Here is a 16264-nt window from a genome sequence, read left to right as displayed (position 1 = left end):
TGTTTTTAAAATAAAATTACATTTGGGGGAAGGCAGGAGGTGATCAATGACGCAGAATGGTGGGATTAAGGGGTGCAACAAAAACAACGATGCAATCAGGCACCATTTTCCAAAAAAAAAAAATGGGGGAAGGGGAAGGGAGCAGAGCATGATGGGAGGCTGTCCCCATTAGACTCAGTGCAGAAAGCATGTATCAAATTTCACCCTGGGAAATGCGGGGAGAAAATGCAGAAATGCTAGAGTCCGCTCACAGCATCTAAAGGAAATCCAGACTGAGGCTAAAACAAGGTGTGTCTCCTAGTGCAGAAATGGTCTCTCTCTCATTCAACATGCAAGGAAGACAACAAAAACTATCTTGTCTTGTTTGTGATGTTTCCACAGGGCAGGGGTGGCCAAATTGTGGCTCTCCAGATGTCCATGGACTACAATTACCATCAGCTCCTGCTCATTGTAGTTCTTAGACATCTGGAGAGCCACACGTTTTGAGTACCCCTGCCATAGGGGATATGGTCTTTTGGCTTGACCCAACAATGCAGTTCTTGGGTTGTCCTGAGCGTTTGTTCCTTCCTCTGTTACATCACACTCACCATTCTAGAAAGGATCATTTGAGACGGAAGACTACTCAGTGGCTCTCAACTGCAGCCCTTGAATTGTGGCAGTGGTCTCTAGTGGACAAAATCTTAATAAACACCGCTGCTCTAAAAGAAGCCATAAGGAGGATATCAACATGGGATTTCAGTCAGTCCCATGTTTCAACTAAGTAGAATATGGCCAAGCGAGGATCTGCCCAGGGCCTCTGAGGATGCAGGTTCTGGGTCCATGGAAGCTTCTGCTTATAAAAGGTAGTTTGTCATTCAAGTCTAGCAGGACTTGCATTGTTTGGCTGCAATGCAGTTACCTTTTTGAAGCTAATTAGAGCTTGAAATCCCTCACTCCCTGCAGGTGTGAATTAGATCTGTGAAACCAGAGATGCTGCCAATTACCGCTATTGTGAACAATCTCTTTCCTTTTCTTGGTTGTGTTGAATTTGACATAATTACCTTTCAGCCTGTGATTACCCCCATTTCATGGTCTTTTGATCCTTTATGGGGGGGGGGGGAGGAATGGTTTAAGGATTTGCAGGAGGTAGCACCGGAGCCAATCTAAGGATTCACAAGGTCTTAGTAAAGTATAATTTTGGCAGGAAAAGACAGTGGAAAGGGGTGTCACTCAGTGTCCTTAAAGAGGGGGAAGTGGGAAGGAGAGAGGCTATGGCCCTGATCCATGGGGAGAAGGCATTGTGTGGGGCCTGTAGCACATGCTATATGAATAAACCAGCTCGGGGGAGGGTAACTGCGCACCTGACAGAATTTTCTCTGTACACCTGACAAAGTGGGCTGTAATCTGTGCAAGTTTGTGCTAGAGCAGCCATCCTCAACATGGGCCATCTGGAGGTCCCTGGCATGTTCGAAGGGGGCCACAGACTGGAAAATGTGAATAGGGGAATCCATTGTGTGGGGACCATGGTAACTGAACCAACGAAATGCCCTTTTGGTCATGTATGATGGTAAATAAATGTATTAAATAAATAAATAAACCAAACACACGCCGCTGAAAGCTCGAGGGGAATTTCAAAATCAGACCCCAACAAAGAGGTGGAGTCAGGAGAGAAACATGAAAATCAAGCACAATTTACATATTACAATTTGTACCCTTGGAGGGACAGGGCTTCCCCAGTGTCACACCCATGTCACAATCAGACATCAAGAGCATATGAGGTTGCCAACCTCCAGCTTGCAACACATAGAATCAGGTTTCCTTGATCTGTTAAAACTGTAAAGCCCAGCCCAGGCCTTGGTAGGTGGCATCAACCACTGGAGGCCCCGCCCATATGAAGCCACTGAAGCGCCTAATCAGTCACTTCTCCGAAATCTAAAGCAGGAAGTAACTCAGCACATACAAATGTTATTTAAAAATCCCAGTAATTTTAATTAAAGAAAAGGAATATCCACACATCTGCACTTATGTACAACTTTGTGATATATCATTTTAAGCTGTCTACAAATCACATTTAGTGCTTCAACGTCACGTCATGTTGATATATTTCTGGCAGAAATAAATATATTGCACTTTAAAAAGAAACATTTCCCTCTCCTTTTTTTTTTTTCTTCTTTTCCTGTCAGAAGTTGTTTTCCAATTGATGTACTCAACATCTCCTGCAGCAAACGGTTCCCCCCTGCCGCACCCTGACACACACAACACAAAAGGTGAATGTGCTGCTCATGTGGTTAACTTCAGAACGGTTTAACACAGCAAACTACAAACCTCTAATACATTCCATTCAAGAGGCTACATCCAGTTTTCCTTTTTCCCCCATTTGTAAAGAACACTTGACTCATATTTCTGACGGTACGGTAAGAAGCTTAATGCATATTTAAAGCGTGCCGGAGCTAAAACACAGGACTGTGTATTGTTGTCCAAAAAGCCTTTATAAAGAACATTTGTAATGGGGGGCAAAAACAACAAACCTGCCTTTCAAAAACCAGAACCACGGAAAGTCTAGCACTCTCATGAAGAAATCCTTATCCCCATTTGGGGGGGGAGACACTGGAACAAATGAGAAAGGATAGACCAAGGCAAATTTGACTTCACAGTAAAAACTCGCTGTAATTAAAATGAAGCTGTTTTTCCAAGATGTCCTAATAACCCAGTGTCCTTCAGCATGGAGAATACTGTGACTCTACAGAGAAAGCCAGGTTTTGGAGGAGTCTCATGTTTGTATAAAGAACTGAAGATTTTTGTATTGAATACTGATTTCAGTGCAAACACACTGTTTTGGGCCACACAATCACCACTACAGTTCCTGACCCACTTCCATGGATGTTCAAATGAAGAAGAAGAGTAGGTTTTTATACCCCACTTTTCACTATCCGAAGGAGTCTCAAAGAGGTTTACAATCGTCTTCACTTCCTCTCCTCACAACAGACAATCTGTGGGATTTGTGAGGTTAAGAAATCTCTAGGGGAACTGTGACTAGTCCAAGGTCACCCAGCTGGCTGCATGTGGAGGAGGAGTGTGGAATCAAACCCAGTTCTCCAGATTAGAGGTCACTGCTCTTAACCACTCCACTGAATTAGGGAGGGTGTGAATGTTGGTCACATTCCATGGCCAAAGTCTACCCATCATCCCCTTTCCCTAGTTGGACCAAACACCAAATCAATCCAGAGGTCATGACTCATGTTCAGATATGATTTGCATGGAATTAGCCACTTCCCCTGACTCTGAATGCTGTCACTTGATATTAAGTCCCACCAAATTACACATTTTCCTTTTTACGAACCTGCGAGATACTAAAATACGATTTGTGAATCGGTGATACAGTATTCATATTCTACAGTGGTGTCCTTCCAATATGTGTGCATGACCTCAGTCTTCAAAATAAGACATTCAAAATCATGGGAGCTGAATAGCTGACATATCAGGGCTTTAAACATTTGGTTTTTCTACCATCACTTATTTTTGAAGATGCAGAATTCTGATTTACCTAGGAGATGGAACTGGAATATTTGACCAAGTTCTTACAGGCCACAGAACAAGAGAATGCAAATCAGCTACAGACTAGATCAGGGGTAGTCAAACTGCGGCCCTCCAGATGCCCATGGACTACAATTCCCATGAGCCCCTGCCAGCATTCGCTGGCAGGGGCTCATGGGAATTGTAGTCCATGGACATCTGGAGGGCCACAGTTTGACTACCCCTGGACTAGATGGTATTCGTATCTATGCTAGCCCACTGGGTCCCTACCACTACTACAGATTCTATAAACATGTAAATGGTGACTGGGGGGAGGGGAAGGCGTTAAATATTTGACCTGTTTTTCATGTCATTGAAATAGAGGTCACGTTCTATACAAGCGGTAAAGATCCTTTGCTGCATTGGTTTTCCTTGGTAAAAAATGTACAGGACACTGGATACCTGTCAGACTCCAGAGAGCCTTCTGTGAAATGAGAATATGTACATGTATTCATGTAGTCACTGTCTGAAGTCTCAGAGACTGTTTATGCACTAGGAACTTCACTGCCCCAGCTCCCATGCAGGAACACAAATCGGGGGCGGATGAGGTGCACCAAGCCAAATGCTCCCCCATGTGAGTACAGGAAGAGGTGGGGCAACCTGCCACGACTAAAACTCCAGCCTGCAGCCTGGCATGAAACCTCCAGTGCATAAACGGTCAGAGTGGCTTATAATCACCTTCCCTTCCTCTTCTCACAACAGACACCCTGTGAGGTAGGTAAAGCTGAGAGAGATCTGAGAGAACAGCCTCTAACAGGACTGTAACTATCCCAAGGTCACCCACAGCTGGCAGCTTGTGAAGGGGGAGTCGGGAATCAAGCCCGGCTCTCCAGATTAGAAGCCCCACTACACCAAGCTGGCTCTTAACCTCTACACCAAGCATACTGTCAGCCTAAGAGTCAGAAAACTTGGGTTTAAGACCACTTCATGTCAATTTAATAAACTGATGCCTTGACCTCTTCCACTTCCACTACCTGCCCCCATGAGAACCATCTTAGGATTGGCTTCAACTTGGGCCAGGGCCTTTTCAGTCTTGTCCCCAGCCTGGTGGAATGCCCTGCCAAAAGAGATCAAGGCCCTGTGCGAAGTTAAGCAGGTCTGTAGAGCCTGTAAGACCAAGCTGTTCCACTAGGCCTGGGGCTGAGGCCAGACAGAACGTCAAGAGGCGCTGACCTCAGTGCTGAACTGGAAGGAAGACCTGCCTCTGCAAAGGTCTTGAATCCACCCCCCCCCCCCAGCTCTATAATGGGATTTTATGGGGTTGTTCTAACCCATGTTGTTACCTGCCCTGAGCTATTCAGGAACAGGGGGCGGGGGAATAAAAAATAAAGTTTATAATAATTATTATTATTGGTATATGGTTCTAAGAAAGTCAAATTCCAGAAGATGCGCCAGTGCTGGAGGAGCCGTTCAGCTCAGGTTTGGCCAGAAGCACACTCACCTGGTATCAGCTCTCCCCTAGAGTTGCCATCCTCCATGTGGGGCCTGGAGATCTCCTGGAATGACTACTGATCTCCAGCCTATAAAGATCAGGTCCCCTGGAGGACATGGCTGTGCTGGAAGGTGGATGGTACAGCATTCTACTCTGCTGAGGTCCCAAACCCAGCTCCGCACCACAAAACCGCCAGAAATCTCATAACTCAGAGTTGGCAGCCTTATTTTGCACGGCCACATCCAGCAACAGGTGAGCTGTTAGCGCCACTGGCCAGGTCTGAGCTGAACAGCACCTGCAGCGCTGACTTGTCGCTTGGTCCTGGGCCTTTTTAACTTCACAGGTCCCTGCTGTCCTCCTCCTTCTAGCCCTTCTGCATTTGTAGTACATCCCAGTACAGTGGGCTCACTTCCCAGCAATCAGGCTATCCCTGGGCCTGATTTGATTGCTTCTGCAACTCCCATTCTCAGGCAAGGACCATGCAGTTTTTCCACCAGGGGGCTGTGGCTCAGTGGCAGAACATCTGCTTAGCATGCAACAGGTCCCAGGTTCAATCCCCCATATCTCCAGTTAAAGGACCAGGCAGTAAATGATGCAAAAGGCCTCTGCCCTGAAACCAGGGAGAACTACTGGTGGTCTAAGTAGCCAATACTGATGTTGAGGGGCCAAGGGTCTTATTCTGCATGAGGCAGTTTCATGTGCTCTACAATAATTCTCTCTACAGAGCCTATTATTGCTCGTGCATTGAATTTGCACTGCTCTGCATGTTATCACAATTAAGGGAAGCCTCTTTAAGACTCACATTTTGAGAACTCTGTTATACAAGAAGGAAAGCCATCAAGATAAAAAGGCCTATTGCATAATTTTTCAAATGTTCCCCTTAAAAAAAACAAAACAAAAAAAAAAACCAGCAGTCAGGATGCCTTCATACATGCCTTCATACATTCCCAGAGTAATATGGCCATCCATTCTCTGGATCCATAATGCTCCTTCGATATTTGCTGATTGGATCATATGAAGGGCTTTTCTGCATTCTAATTTTACTTGCTCTCAAGTTTCCTTTTTCCAGGTTTGTTTCCTGTTCAGCCTGTGTTTTGATCCCTCTAGTGGCCAAATAGACATTAAACAGCTTTTCTCCCAGCGGATTTAAACTGCAAGGAGAGAAACTGAGAATAAAGTTAGATTCAAGTGGGTCGCCGTGCTGATCTGAAGCAGCACAACAAAACAGAATCAGAGTCCAGTGGCACCTTTAAGACCAACAAAGATTTATTCAAGAAGTGAGCTTTCGAGTGCTTGCAAGCACTCGAAGGCTCACGCCTTGAATAAATCTTTGTTGGTCTTAAAGGTGCCACTGGACTCTGATTCTGTTTTGTTGAAAATAAAGTTGTTTGTCATTGAATTGACCGCTAGAGGGAGCACAAAAATCCCTTGATGAAACAGGAACTTAACAGTATAAGCAGAATAAGAATAAGAACGCAGAACTGTACGAACTGTACGAAGGAAGGATCACATGGAAATGACCCAATGCACCTATACAGTCTGGGTTGTTAGCTGGGGTACGGTTAGTATTGATACTATCCTGGCATGGATCTGGACTTCCATGGCTTCCTATCACAGCATCCAGCCAGATCTTATGGATGAAGCATGAGCTGCAGAGGGAAATTTTGCCCATGCAGAATTTCAAACATGATGACACGAAGATCCTTCATATTTGGACTTCTTTGGGAACTCACGCCAATCTTCAGGGTCAATGGTCAGGTGTTTCAATTATTTCCATCCAAGACACATTAAAAAAAGCATACTTATCAACTTATCAACCAAACAGAAGATTTCCTTATGCAGTTTTTGATGGCCAGCCTGATTTAGCCAACACAAAGGAAGAAAATACAGCCTTTTTCAGATATTCCAAGAGCACACCATGCACAGGCCCATTGAGAGGAGATACTCCGTCCCTGACCAATGCACAAAGCCTGGAAGGCAGAAACAAAGCTTCTCTGGGTATCGTTCTTTTAATTCTCCTCGTTTTGGGGAGCAACCCATTTTTTTTCAGTTTCCAGTCACGTGACTGTGCCCAGATACTGTTATGCTCATGGGTTGTGTAGGCTGGGAAAGAGTTTACCATCTTGCATGTTCTCCTCCCACACACACAAACACACACACGAACACATCCCATGTGCATTCATTGTATGCTCCTCGAACATCTGAAAAGGACAAATGACCAGGGCCTATTCTGCACACAATAGATAATGCACTTTCAATGCACTTTAGAAGTAGATATTCCTGCACTGGAAAATCCAGCTGTCAAAGCACATTGAAAGGGTGCATTCAATGTGTGCAGAATGGGCCTAGGTCTAATTCTATGGCATTGTCCTCTGCGCAAATTCCCCCTGGGGTGAAATAGGCTTGCACTTCATCCCTGAAGAAGCTTTCCAACAGAGCCCTGGGGAAGCTTTATTAAAATACTTTCAAACAAGGGAGGGAGGGAGGGAGGGAGGGAGGAGAGTGGTGTTTCCCTTCTGCTCTTTTCCTAGCAAACGTGATGCTGAAATCCCCTATGCATGCTCAAAGCAACAAATATTTTACTTCCCATTATTCATAAAGAGCAACAAAGTCCTATGCACGGTATTGCTTCTTTTTGCCCCTGTCGGGAGAGGAGGCCTATACACGATGTGACTATACAACTGCTACATGGACACAGCCTCTTACCTAGAGGTTATAATGCACCACGAGACTGTCCCTTGCAGCATTTGGAGTCCCTTTGGCTGCATCCGACAGAGACGTTGGAGCCCACTCCGAGCTGCCCGCTTCCCTTGACCCCTCGGACGAGGAATCTAACCCCTCAGTGATTTATGCACACAGGGTCCTTTCCCCACTGGCTCTTTCTCCACGGGGAGGTCCGTAGTTATCCTCTGTCCAGGCCTTGGTTTGCCTCGTCTTAGGCCAGTCATACGAAAGGTGTCATTACCGCCGAGGAGTGGCGCAGTCCCTGGATCGCTGCGTAAGGCCCCTGCTGGAAGTAATGGTGGTATCTGGGCATGTGGAAGGAGGGGAATGTCGGGCCACTCCCCTGCATGGAGCTGGCAATGGCAGAAGGGGTGAGCGGCATGCCCAGGTGGCTGTAGGGAGGCAGCGACCCTTGGATCGGGTGAGGAATCGGCGTGGCCAAGGAAGCCGTACTGGAACCCAGAGCAGTCAAGGACTGTGGGTGCTGGAATCCGGGGAAGCTCGAGGACGACGAGACCCAGGAACTGAGAGACAAGTTGTCAGAGGCAGTGAACGCCGATCCTGTAAGCAAAGGAGGAGAAGGTAGCTTGATGGTATGAGCAACCAAGTGCAGATCCCACCTTGGTATTGTGGTACTTAGAGGATGGATATGAGCCTCTCGTGGCACAGAGTGGTAAGGCAGCAGACATGCAGTCTGACATGAGGCTGGGAGTTCGATCCCAGCAGCCGGCTCAAGGTTGACTCAGCCTACCATCCTTCCGAGGTTGGTAAAATGAGTACCCAGCTTGCTGGGGGGTAAACGGTAATGACTGGGGAAGGCACTGACAAATCACCCCATATTGAGTCTGCCATGAAAACGCTAGAGGGCGTCACCCCAAGGGTCAGACATGACCCGGTGCTTGCACAGGGGATACCTTAGAGGATGGATGAAGACATCTGGATGGAGGCATGGCAGATGGAGGTGATCTTGGTCAAGGGGCTGTTGCCTTATCCAGCAGTTCAGAGAGCAATTCCCAGAGAAATAGCCTACGTTGGGTCTAGGGATGCCAGCTTCCGGTTGGGACCTGGGGATGTCCTGCAATTACAGCTTATCTCCAGACTGTAGAGATCAGTTCCACCAGAGAAAATGGAGGTGGGGAGGGTGGACTCTGTGGTGCTGCATCTCACCAAAGTCCCTGTCCTCCCCAAGCTTCAACCCCAAATCTCCAGGAGTTTCTCAACCTGGTTCTTGCAACCCAACACCCAGCCCATCCCGCACTGGTGACTGGTGGGGGCCTGACCCACCCCAGTTGATTCTGAGCAATGTGATCAGGGTCAGTACAAAGGGGGTGGCCAGCATCTATTTGGGTGGCAATTTAAAAGACCATCCCCTCATTACAGATACTCACAAACGGCCAAATCTCAGTTACTTGGAAGCAGTACTTGGAATCCTCTGTATAATTATTTCAGTCTTTGCCCATTTTCAATGGATTTAGACAGGAGTGACTCTGCATAGGACTGTCTTGCATATCACCTTGCTTGGAGCAAAATTCGAGAGCTGTTTCCAGATTTTCTGTTTCTGCTTCATGTTATTATCATTATTAATTAAATTTCTATACTGCTCTCCCAGAATGGCTCAGGGCCATCTCTCTTTGCAGATTTCATGTGGGGGGGGGGGGGGGAGGTGATTGTTATGTATGTGGACTGAATGATGCTAAAGTGAACCACCATGCCAATGAAGGCTTGTAAAAGGGCCAGTCGCAGACTCTAAATTCTGGACTCTATGGACCAATCATAGGGCTACATTAAAGGCCAATCAGAACTCTTGGCAGGCCACTAACTTGTATATGTCCATGTTTTCCCCTTGTTGTTGTTTGGTATTTTGATGTTTGGAACTGTGTTTATTGCAAACCTATTAGCAATAGTGGTTAAAACTGGGGGAAAGTCAGGCGTGGGGGTCACATGTAGAACTGGCAGCCTGTTTCAGGAAGTCTGTATACGGGATGTTCAGTTACGGAACTGCTCATTCTGGTATTTTGAAGGCACAGATCTTGGGCTATTCCCCTCTTTGCAGGACCCTCGTTGCTTTTTGAGAACACTGATTCAATTAATCCATAGAGTTCTCTGGGCAGCAGACAGGAGAAAACCCAAGCGACCAGATCACAACGGATATCCCCAGCAATAAATCAAAGGAGCATCAGCTGCCACAGTTAAAATAGCAGACGAGAAATAGACGACGAGAACGCTCGGGGGTAGGGGGTGGAGGATGGGCACGGATACCTTCCCCAGCTCTGTTCCTGGCGCAATGGAGTAGATTGCCCGGCCATTTCTGGCATTGGGAGGCCTGGGGGCAATGGAGCATGATGTCATATCCAGTGGGAGTGTCTGGGTGATGTCGCTTCCAATGACATGTGACTTCTGGGGGTGTGGACCCTGGTGCACTTTGATGATGTCATCAGTACGTGTCAGCACTTTCAGGCTTTTGCCTGGCGCATATAGGATTGCAGGTCCCTTTGGCAGGGTTGCCAGCTCTGGGCTGGAAAATACCTGGAGATGTTGGGGGTGGAGCCTGAGGAGGGTAGGGTTTAAGGAGGGTAAGGATCTCAGCGGAGTGGAATGCCAAAGAATGCACCCCCCCCCCAAAGAACCCATTTGCCCCAGGAGAACATCTCTTGGTCATCTGGAGGCCACCTGTAATAGTGGATGATCTCAGGTGCCACCCAGAGTTTGGCAGCCCTGCCCCCAGCCACTGGAAGGGAATGGCCATGGAGCTGCTGTCTTCGGGGTAGGTAACTCCCGAGATTTGGAGGTAGAGCCTGGGGAGGACAAGGGCCTGTGTGATGCCTAATGCCATAGATTCGACCCTCCAAGGGAACTGATCTCTGTCATTTGCAGATAGGGCTGCCAGCTACAGGTTGAGAAACATCTGAAGACTTTGAGGGTGGAGCCAGAGAATGGGTGGGATTTGGGATGAGGAAGGACTTCAGTGGAGTATAATGCTAAGGAGTCCATCCTCCAAAGCAGCCATTTTTCTCCAGGGGACCTGATCTCTGTCACCTGGAGATGAGCTGTAATTCCAGGGGATCCCCAGGTCCCTCCTAGAGCCTGGCATCCCTATGTCTGCTTGAGCTGGGGTCAAAAGCATCCTGGCCCTTACCTCTGCCTGGGGTTGCTGGGTTCTCTTCTCCCAGGACATCCTCGTCTCCCCCGTAGGTCCTGATGGGGGATCGTGCATAGGAATGCTTCTGAATAAGGCTCTCCACGCTCTCTCTGTGGAAGGAACACGCAACGGTCATTAAAGGCCTCGCAGACAACCCTATGCCGATGGCATCGCTTCTTCTAAGAGTTGTCACTCTGCAATTAAACTATGAAGAAATGCATTAGAGTGTGAATGTTACCTAGAAGTCTCTCGGCACTAATGCAGCAAAGTTTTTGTTAGGGTCCCCCAAGGAAGCATTCAAGAGCGACATGCCGGATTTACCGGTTCCTTTGGGATTTCCAGAGGAATTCCTACAGTTTGTTAACATCTTTGTATTACTTCTATGTATTGGTTGTGCTTTCAAAGCATTTGGGAAAAGCTTTTCTTCACATTGTACCAATTTTGCTTGCATTGTCTTTGTTCTTTTGCTTTACTATCACCCATTGTGTACTCCAGTCAGAATTTTCGGCTACCACCTGGAGTTTGGCAGGAGTTCTAGAACTGCAGGAAGATTATACAATTTCTTTTCGTTGCTGCTGATTGGGTGAAGTGGCTGGGTGCAACCTGAAGAAAGGAGTCCCCTCCAAAGAAGATCTCCACTGACTTAATGGGGAAATAGGCTCCTTGAGCCCCTCAGATTTAACCGACTGGAGGACAAAAGCACGTTAAGCTAGCAAAGGCCAGTGTTACAATCTGGGGAAGTCAGTTCTGGAATCTGGTGAAGTCAATTCTGAAGGGTTGTTGTTGTAAAGCTGTTAAGCTATAATGTGCTCACTAGTGCCACCTGATGGTCACAGCTGGGATTGCAGTGGAAAAATTCCAAGCACATGGCTGGAATTCCTTTTGTTTGGGGGGGAGCACCACTCACTTTCTCTCTCTTTAGGAAGAGAAGGTCCTCTGCTACCAAGGAGAAAGCAATCAGCTCTCTCCATCTGCTAATGTGTGGACATGTAGTCTGCCTGCCACCTCACTGTACAGGCTTGCAATAAGCTGATTTTGTAATTACTCTTTAAGCTTTTGTACTCTGCTTCAGTAAGGAAACAGATGAATATGATATATATTTGTAAATAACCTTTCCAGTAAAGATTTCTCTTTTTTAAACCTCAAAGCACTGTGAATTTAGATCCGTGACTCATCCACAAAGGTAATTAATAACTGCATACTTGCAAATGCTCTGTTACTCTGCAGATCTCTTTCTCTGCAGGGACTTGGGATCAAGCCAAGTCCAAAAGTCCTAACTGTCAGTCTGTCCCCATTCTCTTCCAAACTGGCTCCTTGTCCTTGCACTCCTTGACAATCCCGTTAATTGCAGGTGTCGATACCGGGCATATGGCAGAAGCCCCTTCTGAACACACCTGCTAAAAAATGTGAGGGGCTGAGTTGCCAAATAGTGCAAGAAACCCTCCAAGTGGTGTATTTCTCCCTCCCCCCGCCTTTTCACTAAGGCAGTTATTTTTGCATTGTCCTTGGGCCATCACTGGTTTGATTACGTATCCGAGTCTCTTGTAAAAGGAAAAATCTATGTAAGAGAGAGAAGAGAAGGGGGAGAGAATCTTATCAAAGTAATTTACTTGCGAGGACTGGAAGTGGGCAGAAAGCAATGGCAGTCGCTACTGAGAGGAGGCTATAATTGAATTATTGCCTTTTAAGTGATTGAAGACTAGTGCCATCCCGGAGTGATCTCCCAGCAGATCTCACAGGGAAAGATGGGGGTGGAATTCTGCATTGGTTCTGTCATGGCTCTGAGGCCTCCTTCTCTTGTTTTGAGCCAGAGAAGAAATACCAACATATATTATTTTGGGGAAATAAAAGTACAGTAAGAGCAGCACCGAAGGAATTTAAGCAAAAGGGGTTTAGAGCTCAGTGACAACTGCAAAGGCAGATATCGTTGACCAGCCTGAACAATTCCAGGCAGGGAGGGGCGGGACAGGAGACATAAAGTTGGTGCTGGTTTTCTGTCCCTGTTTATACCCTGCCTTCTTCTTGAATAAGAATGTAGAACAGCCTTTCTCAACTTTTTAACAGTTGAGAAACCCCTGAAGCATTCTCCAGACTGCGAGAAACCCCAGTGGTGCAATCATGCAGAATATGGCTGGGAAGCATAGCCGTGTACATGCCCACCCAGGGCCCCTTCCTTTCCCACCCCCTCCAGGCCCATCGTTGGCCGTTTTGGGGAAGGCAGGCATACATAACCATACATGGTCGTAAATATATATATATATGTGATTAATTAACTCCCACTCATTAAGGAAACCCTTCCATGACCACCAAGAAACCCCAGAGTTTCAAAAAACCCTGGGTGAAAAGGCTGACATAGAGGATGAACTGAGATAATGCTCTCAGAGGGGAGGCCTCAGCAAAGATGAGAAAGAACATGGAAGGCCAAGGCTACGATATCCTTCAATGTTTGCTAACAGAAACAGATGCCACACCCAGCCTTTTCTGGATACCACTCTGAGCAGTAGATGGACACCAGGATGGATTTGACTTGATGCTGATTTCTCCTCTAGCTCCCGTTGCCGATTTCCTCTCTAGCTGTATAAAAACCAACATGGTGCAAGAGTTGGACGAAAGAGACCCAAGGTCCAATTCCCACTCACTTACAAAGCTCACTGAGTGACCTTGGCCACAGACTTTTCAGCCTAGCCCCCCACCTACCCCAATTGTTGACAGGGATAAAAGGGAGTGGAACCACAAGCCTGAGGATCATGGGAGAATGGTAGGAGGGAAATACTATCTGTTGGATCCAGCTTTTCTCAAACAGAAAGACTAAGATATTCCTCTGAGGACACATCCACTTTCCTGCTCTCTCTTTGGTTCCAACCACCCTTAGAAGAAGTTAGGAAGGCGCTCCTGGAAAAATGGTGCATGTTTCTTGTTTAGAATTCCTCAGTAACATCTCAGCCTACTTGTGTTTTCTTTTGTTTCCATTGCCCTGACCATCCTTGAATCTATGTTTCCCCTCTTAGCTAGTTTGCCTTTTCCCTGTTCTGGCTTCCAGTCTTGCTGTATCCAGATGATACATCTTACCCTGTCGCTGCCAGATGCCCTACAACAGAGCATTTCCTGCACAACATTCCCAGTGCCATTTGCACACCGGTGGCAGGCAATCTCCCATTCCCACTATCAATAATTTGAGAAGCGGAGAAAAAGTTGAGAAGAAATGGCCTCCCTGGTGATGCTCTAGGAAATTCTTCTAATCTCTATGGTCTTTACCCAGAAAGCATACCACCTGAAAGGTACATCACTTCCTCCTGAAACTCCACCTCCCAAGGTACCAACCCCAAATTCTCCCAGCACTGGCTGCCGAAGGGATGCAAACCCTAATTTCAATACATTTGCACAGATCTGATCTAAATGTCATAATGCAATTTTGCAGAAGTAATGTAATAGGGGGAGGGTCCCCTGGAATTCAGCAAAAACAGTGCCCTATATAGCCGTGGTCTTGAATATGCAAGATCTGTAGTGTGCATGATTCAAAAGCATATGAAGAATATCCTACAGGGAGCATCGAAGGAGATGTATAGTTAGCATAGCTAGATTAGAAACGTCCAGATATTTTTGAAATATTCTCCTCCTATGTCCTGCCTGGCTCAATTGGGGACATCATTTGAGCACACTCTCTCCCTGCTTGCCTCCAGAACAGATTGAATCATTAGACTGCTAGGTCTCTCTCTCTCTCAAAAGTTGTTTCTTTTCTTAATAAAACTATTTTATTCTTTTAAGCAGCTTGCTGCTCAGCCCTCTTGCATAGTTAAACTCTGCCAACATTTAACCTTTCGAGGATCCAAGTGGCAGCACAAGACACAGAGGGCTTCAGACCCATAACAGAAAGTCATGGGACTCTGGAGTCACATGACAGGAAGAAGAGCAGCCAGACTTATGACGCCATCTTGAGAAGAGGCTCCATGCCACAAGCAGGCATAAAGCGATTGAGTGACTCGGCAGAGGGATCAAGGAACCCGGCCAGCCAAAGGGCCTTTTCAACAGGTTGTAACAGGATTAATGCTAGCCCCATCCCTACCTCAACCTGCTGGTTGTCACAGATAAAAACTTGGCTAAATCCTTAAATTCTAAGGACCAGACACCAAGACACAGCCTCTTTTTCTTTTTTCTAGAAACAGAAGCAGATAATTTTATAAATTACCAGCAGACAGATCAATATATTTCCTATTACAATTCTACTCCATAAAAATACGTCAGGGATGATTTGAGACAGAAATTCAATTTGGGGTGTTCTTATACAGCACAAATGGACATTTTTCAAAAATAATACATATTGAGCTGGTCGTTTTGTGAATAATTATGCAATTCCAGTTTAATCTCAGAAAGCTTTGGATTCATTTATAACCAGGTACACATTACCCTTAACACTTAATCCCATTTTTCTCCAATGATCAACTTTGCCAGTAATAGCCATTAAAAACAATCTGTAGGATCGTCACAAATGCAATACGTACTTCTTCCAGATATAGCCTCTGGTATAGAGTTGACTCTGGGATAACAGAACCAATTCCCTCTCTGACAATCCTGCTCCAAATTAATATAGAGGGTTTTTTTAAGCTCACACCTTTAATTTGCTGCCTTGGATACAGTCACATCAAAAGTTAGGATATAAATAGGATATAAATATTAAACATACTTCAAGAACACAATTAATGTGCAGCAGCTGTTAACTGAATTTTTAAAAACCACACTGACTATCAAAATAGCTTTACCCAGTGCTGCAATGACACCAAGGATGACATCTGGGGAACTTCCCAGGAAACACCATTCCATAATCATGGTGCCACCACCAAGAAGAGACTGCCCACCTCCATAAAGCTGTTGGCAGGGGTAGTCAAACTGCGGCCCTCCAGATGTCCATGGACTACAATTCCCATGAGACCCTGCCAGCAAATGCGTATAGCCTCTGAGGGTGAGATGTATGCACAACAGTATAGATTGAGAACAGTATACATGAAGGCTCAGTGCTTTGCTAGTTTGACCTCTTTTTGATTGGATGAGGGTATAGGTAGCATTGAGGCCCTAGAGAAGCATATAAGGAGTATATCTTTGGTCCAGCTGTGTGCCTAAGTTAGGTTAATGATCCTTCTTGCTCTTGTCATGCAGAGCCACAAGGTTTGGCTTATGCAGACAGATCTACCCATTATTCATTCTTGGGTGAATGAAAACTGCCTATCAGTATATGGGCTGCTTTCAAAGGCATTTACTTCCAAACAGGTGCCTCTTAGCAGCACATTTCGAAGAATCCCCAAGTTCCCAAAAACTTCAGACATGAGTCATCTCCACAGGCTCTGAAGGCACACACACTCTCACACAATTTTCTCAGAGTTTCAAGAAGGAAGGAAGGAAGGAAGGAAGGAAGGAAGGAAGGA

The 16264-nt window shown here is 46.1% G+C and overlaps 1 protein-coding gene across 1 annotated transcript in view; it reads right to left on the bottom strand.

Annotated features, from left to right (window-relative positions):
• Positions 1-1944: 1944 nt before the first annotated feature.
• The window catches only part of TBX20 (T-box transcription factor 20), a 47394-nt gene continuing 33074 nt past the window's right edge, over positions 1945-16264 (bottom strand). Inside the window, exons 7-8 of the mRNA XM_077302919.1 lie at positions 10845-10957; positions 1945-8269 (exon numbers count right to left, since the gene is read on the bottom strand). Coding sequence (XP_077159034.1) covers positions 7929-8269; positions 10845-10957 — 454 coding nt within the window. The 3' untranslated portion in view covers positions 1945-7928. The remainder of the gene's footprint in view (positions 8270-10844; positions 10958-16264) is intronic.

This window comes from Paroedura picta, chromosome 11 (genome assembly GCF_049243985.1).
Source record: "Paroedura picta isolate Pp20150507F chromosome 11, Ppicta_v3.0, whole genome shotgun sequence".
NCBI lineage: Eukaryota > Metazoa > Chordata > Lepidosauria > Squamata > Gekkonidae > Paroedura > Paroedura picta.
Note: the sequence above shows the minus strand (reverse complement) of the source record. Positions and strands in the feature narration are given on the sequence as shown.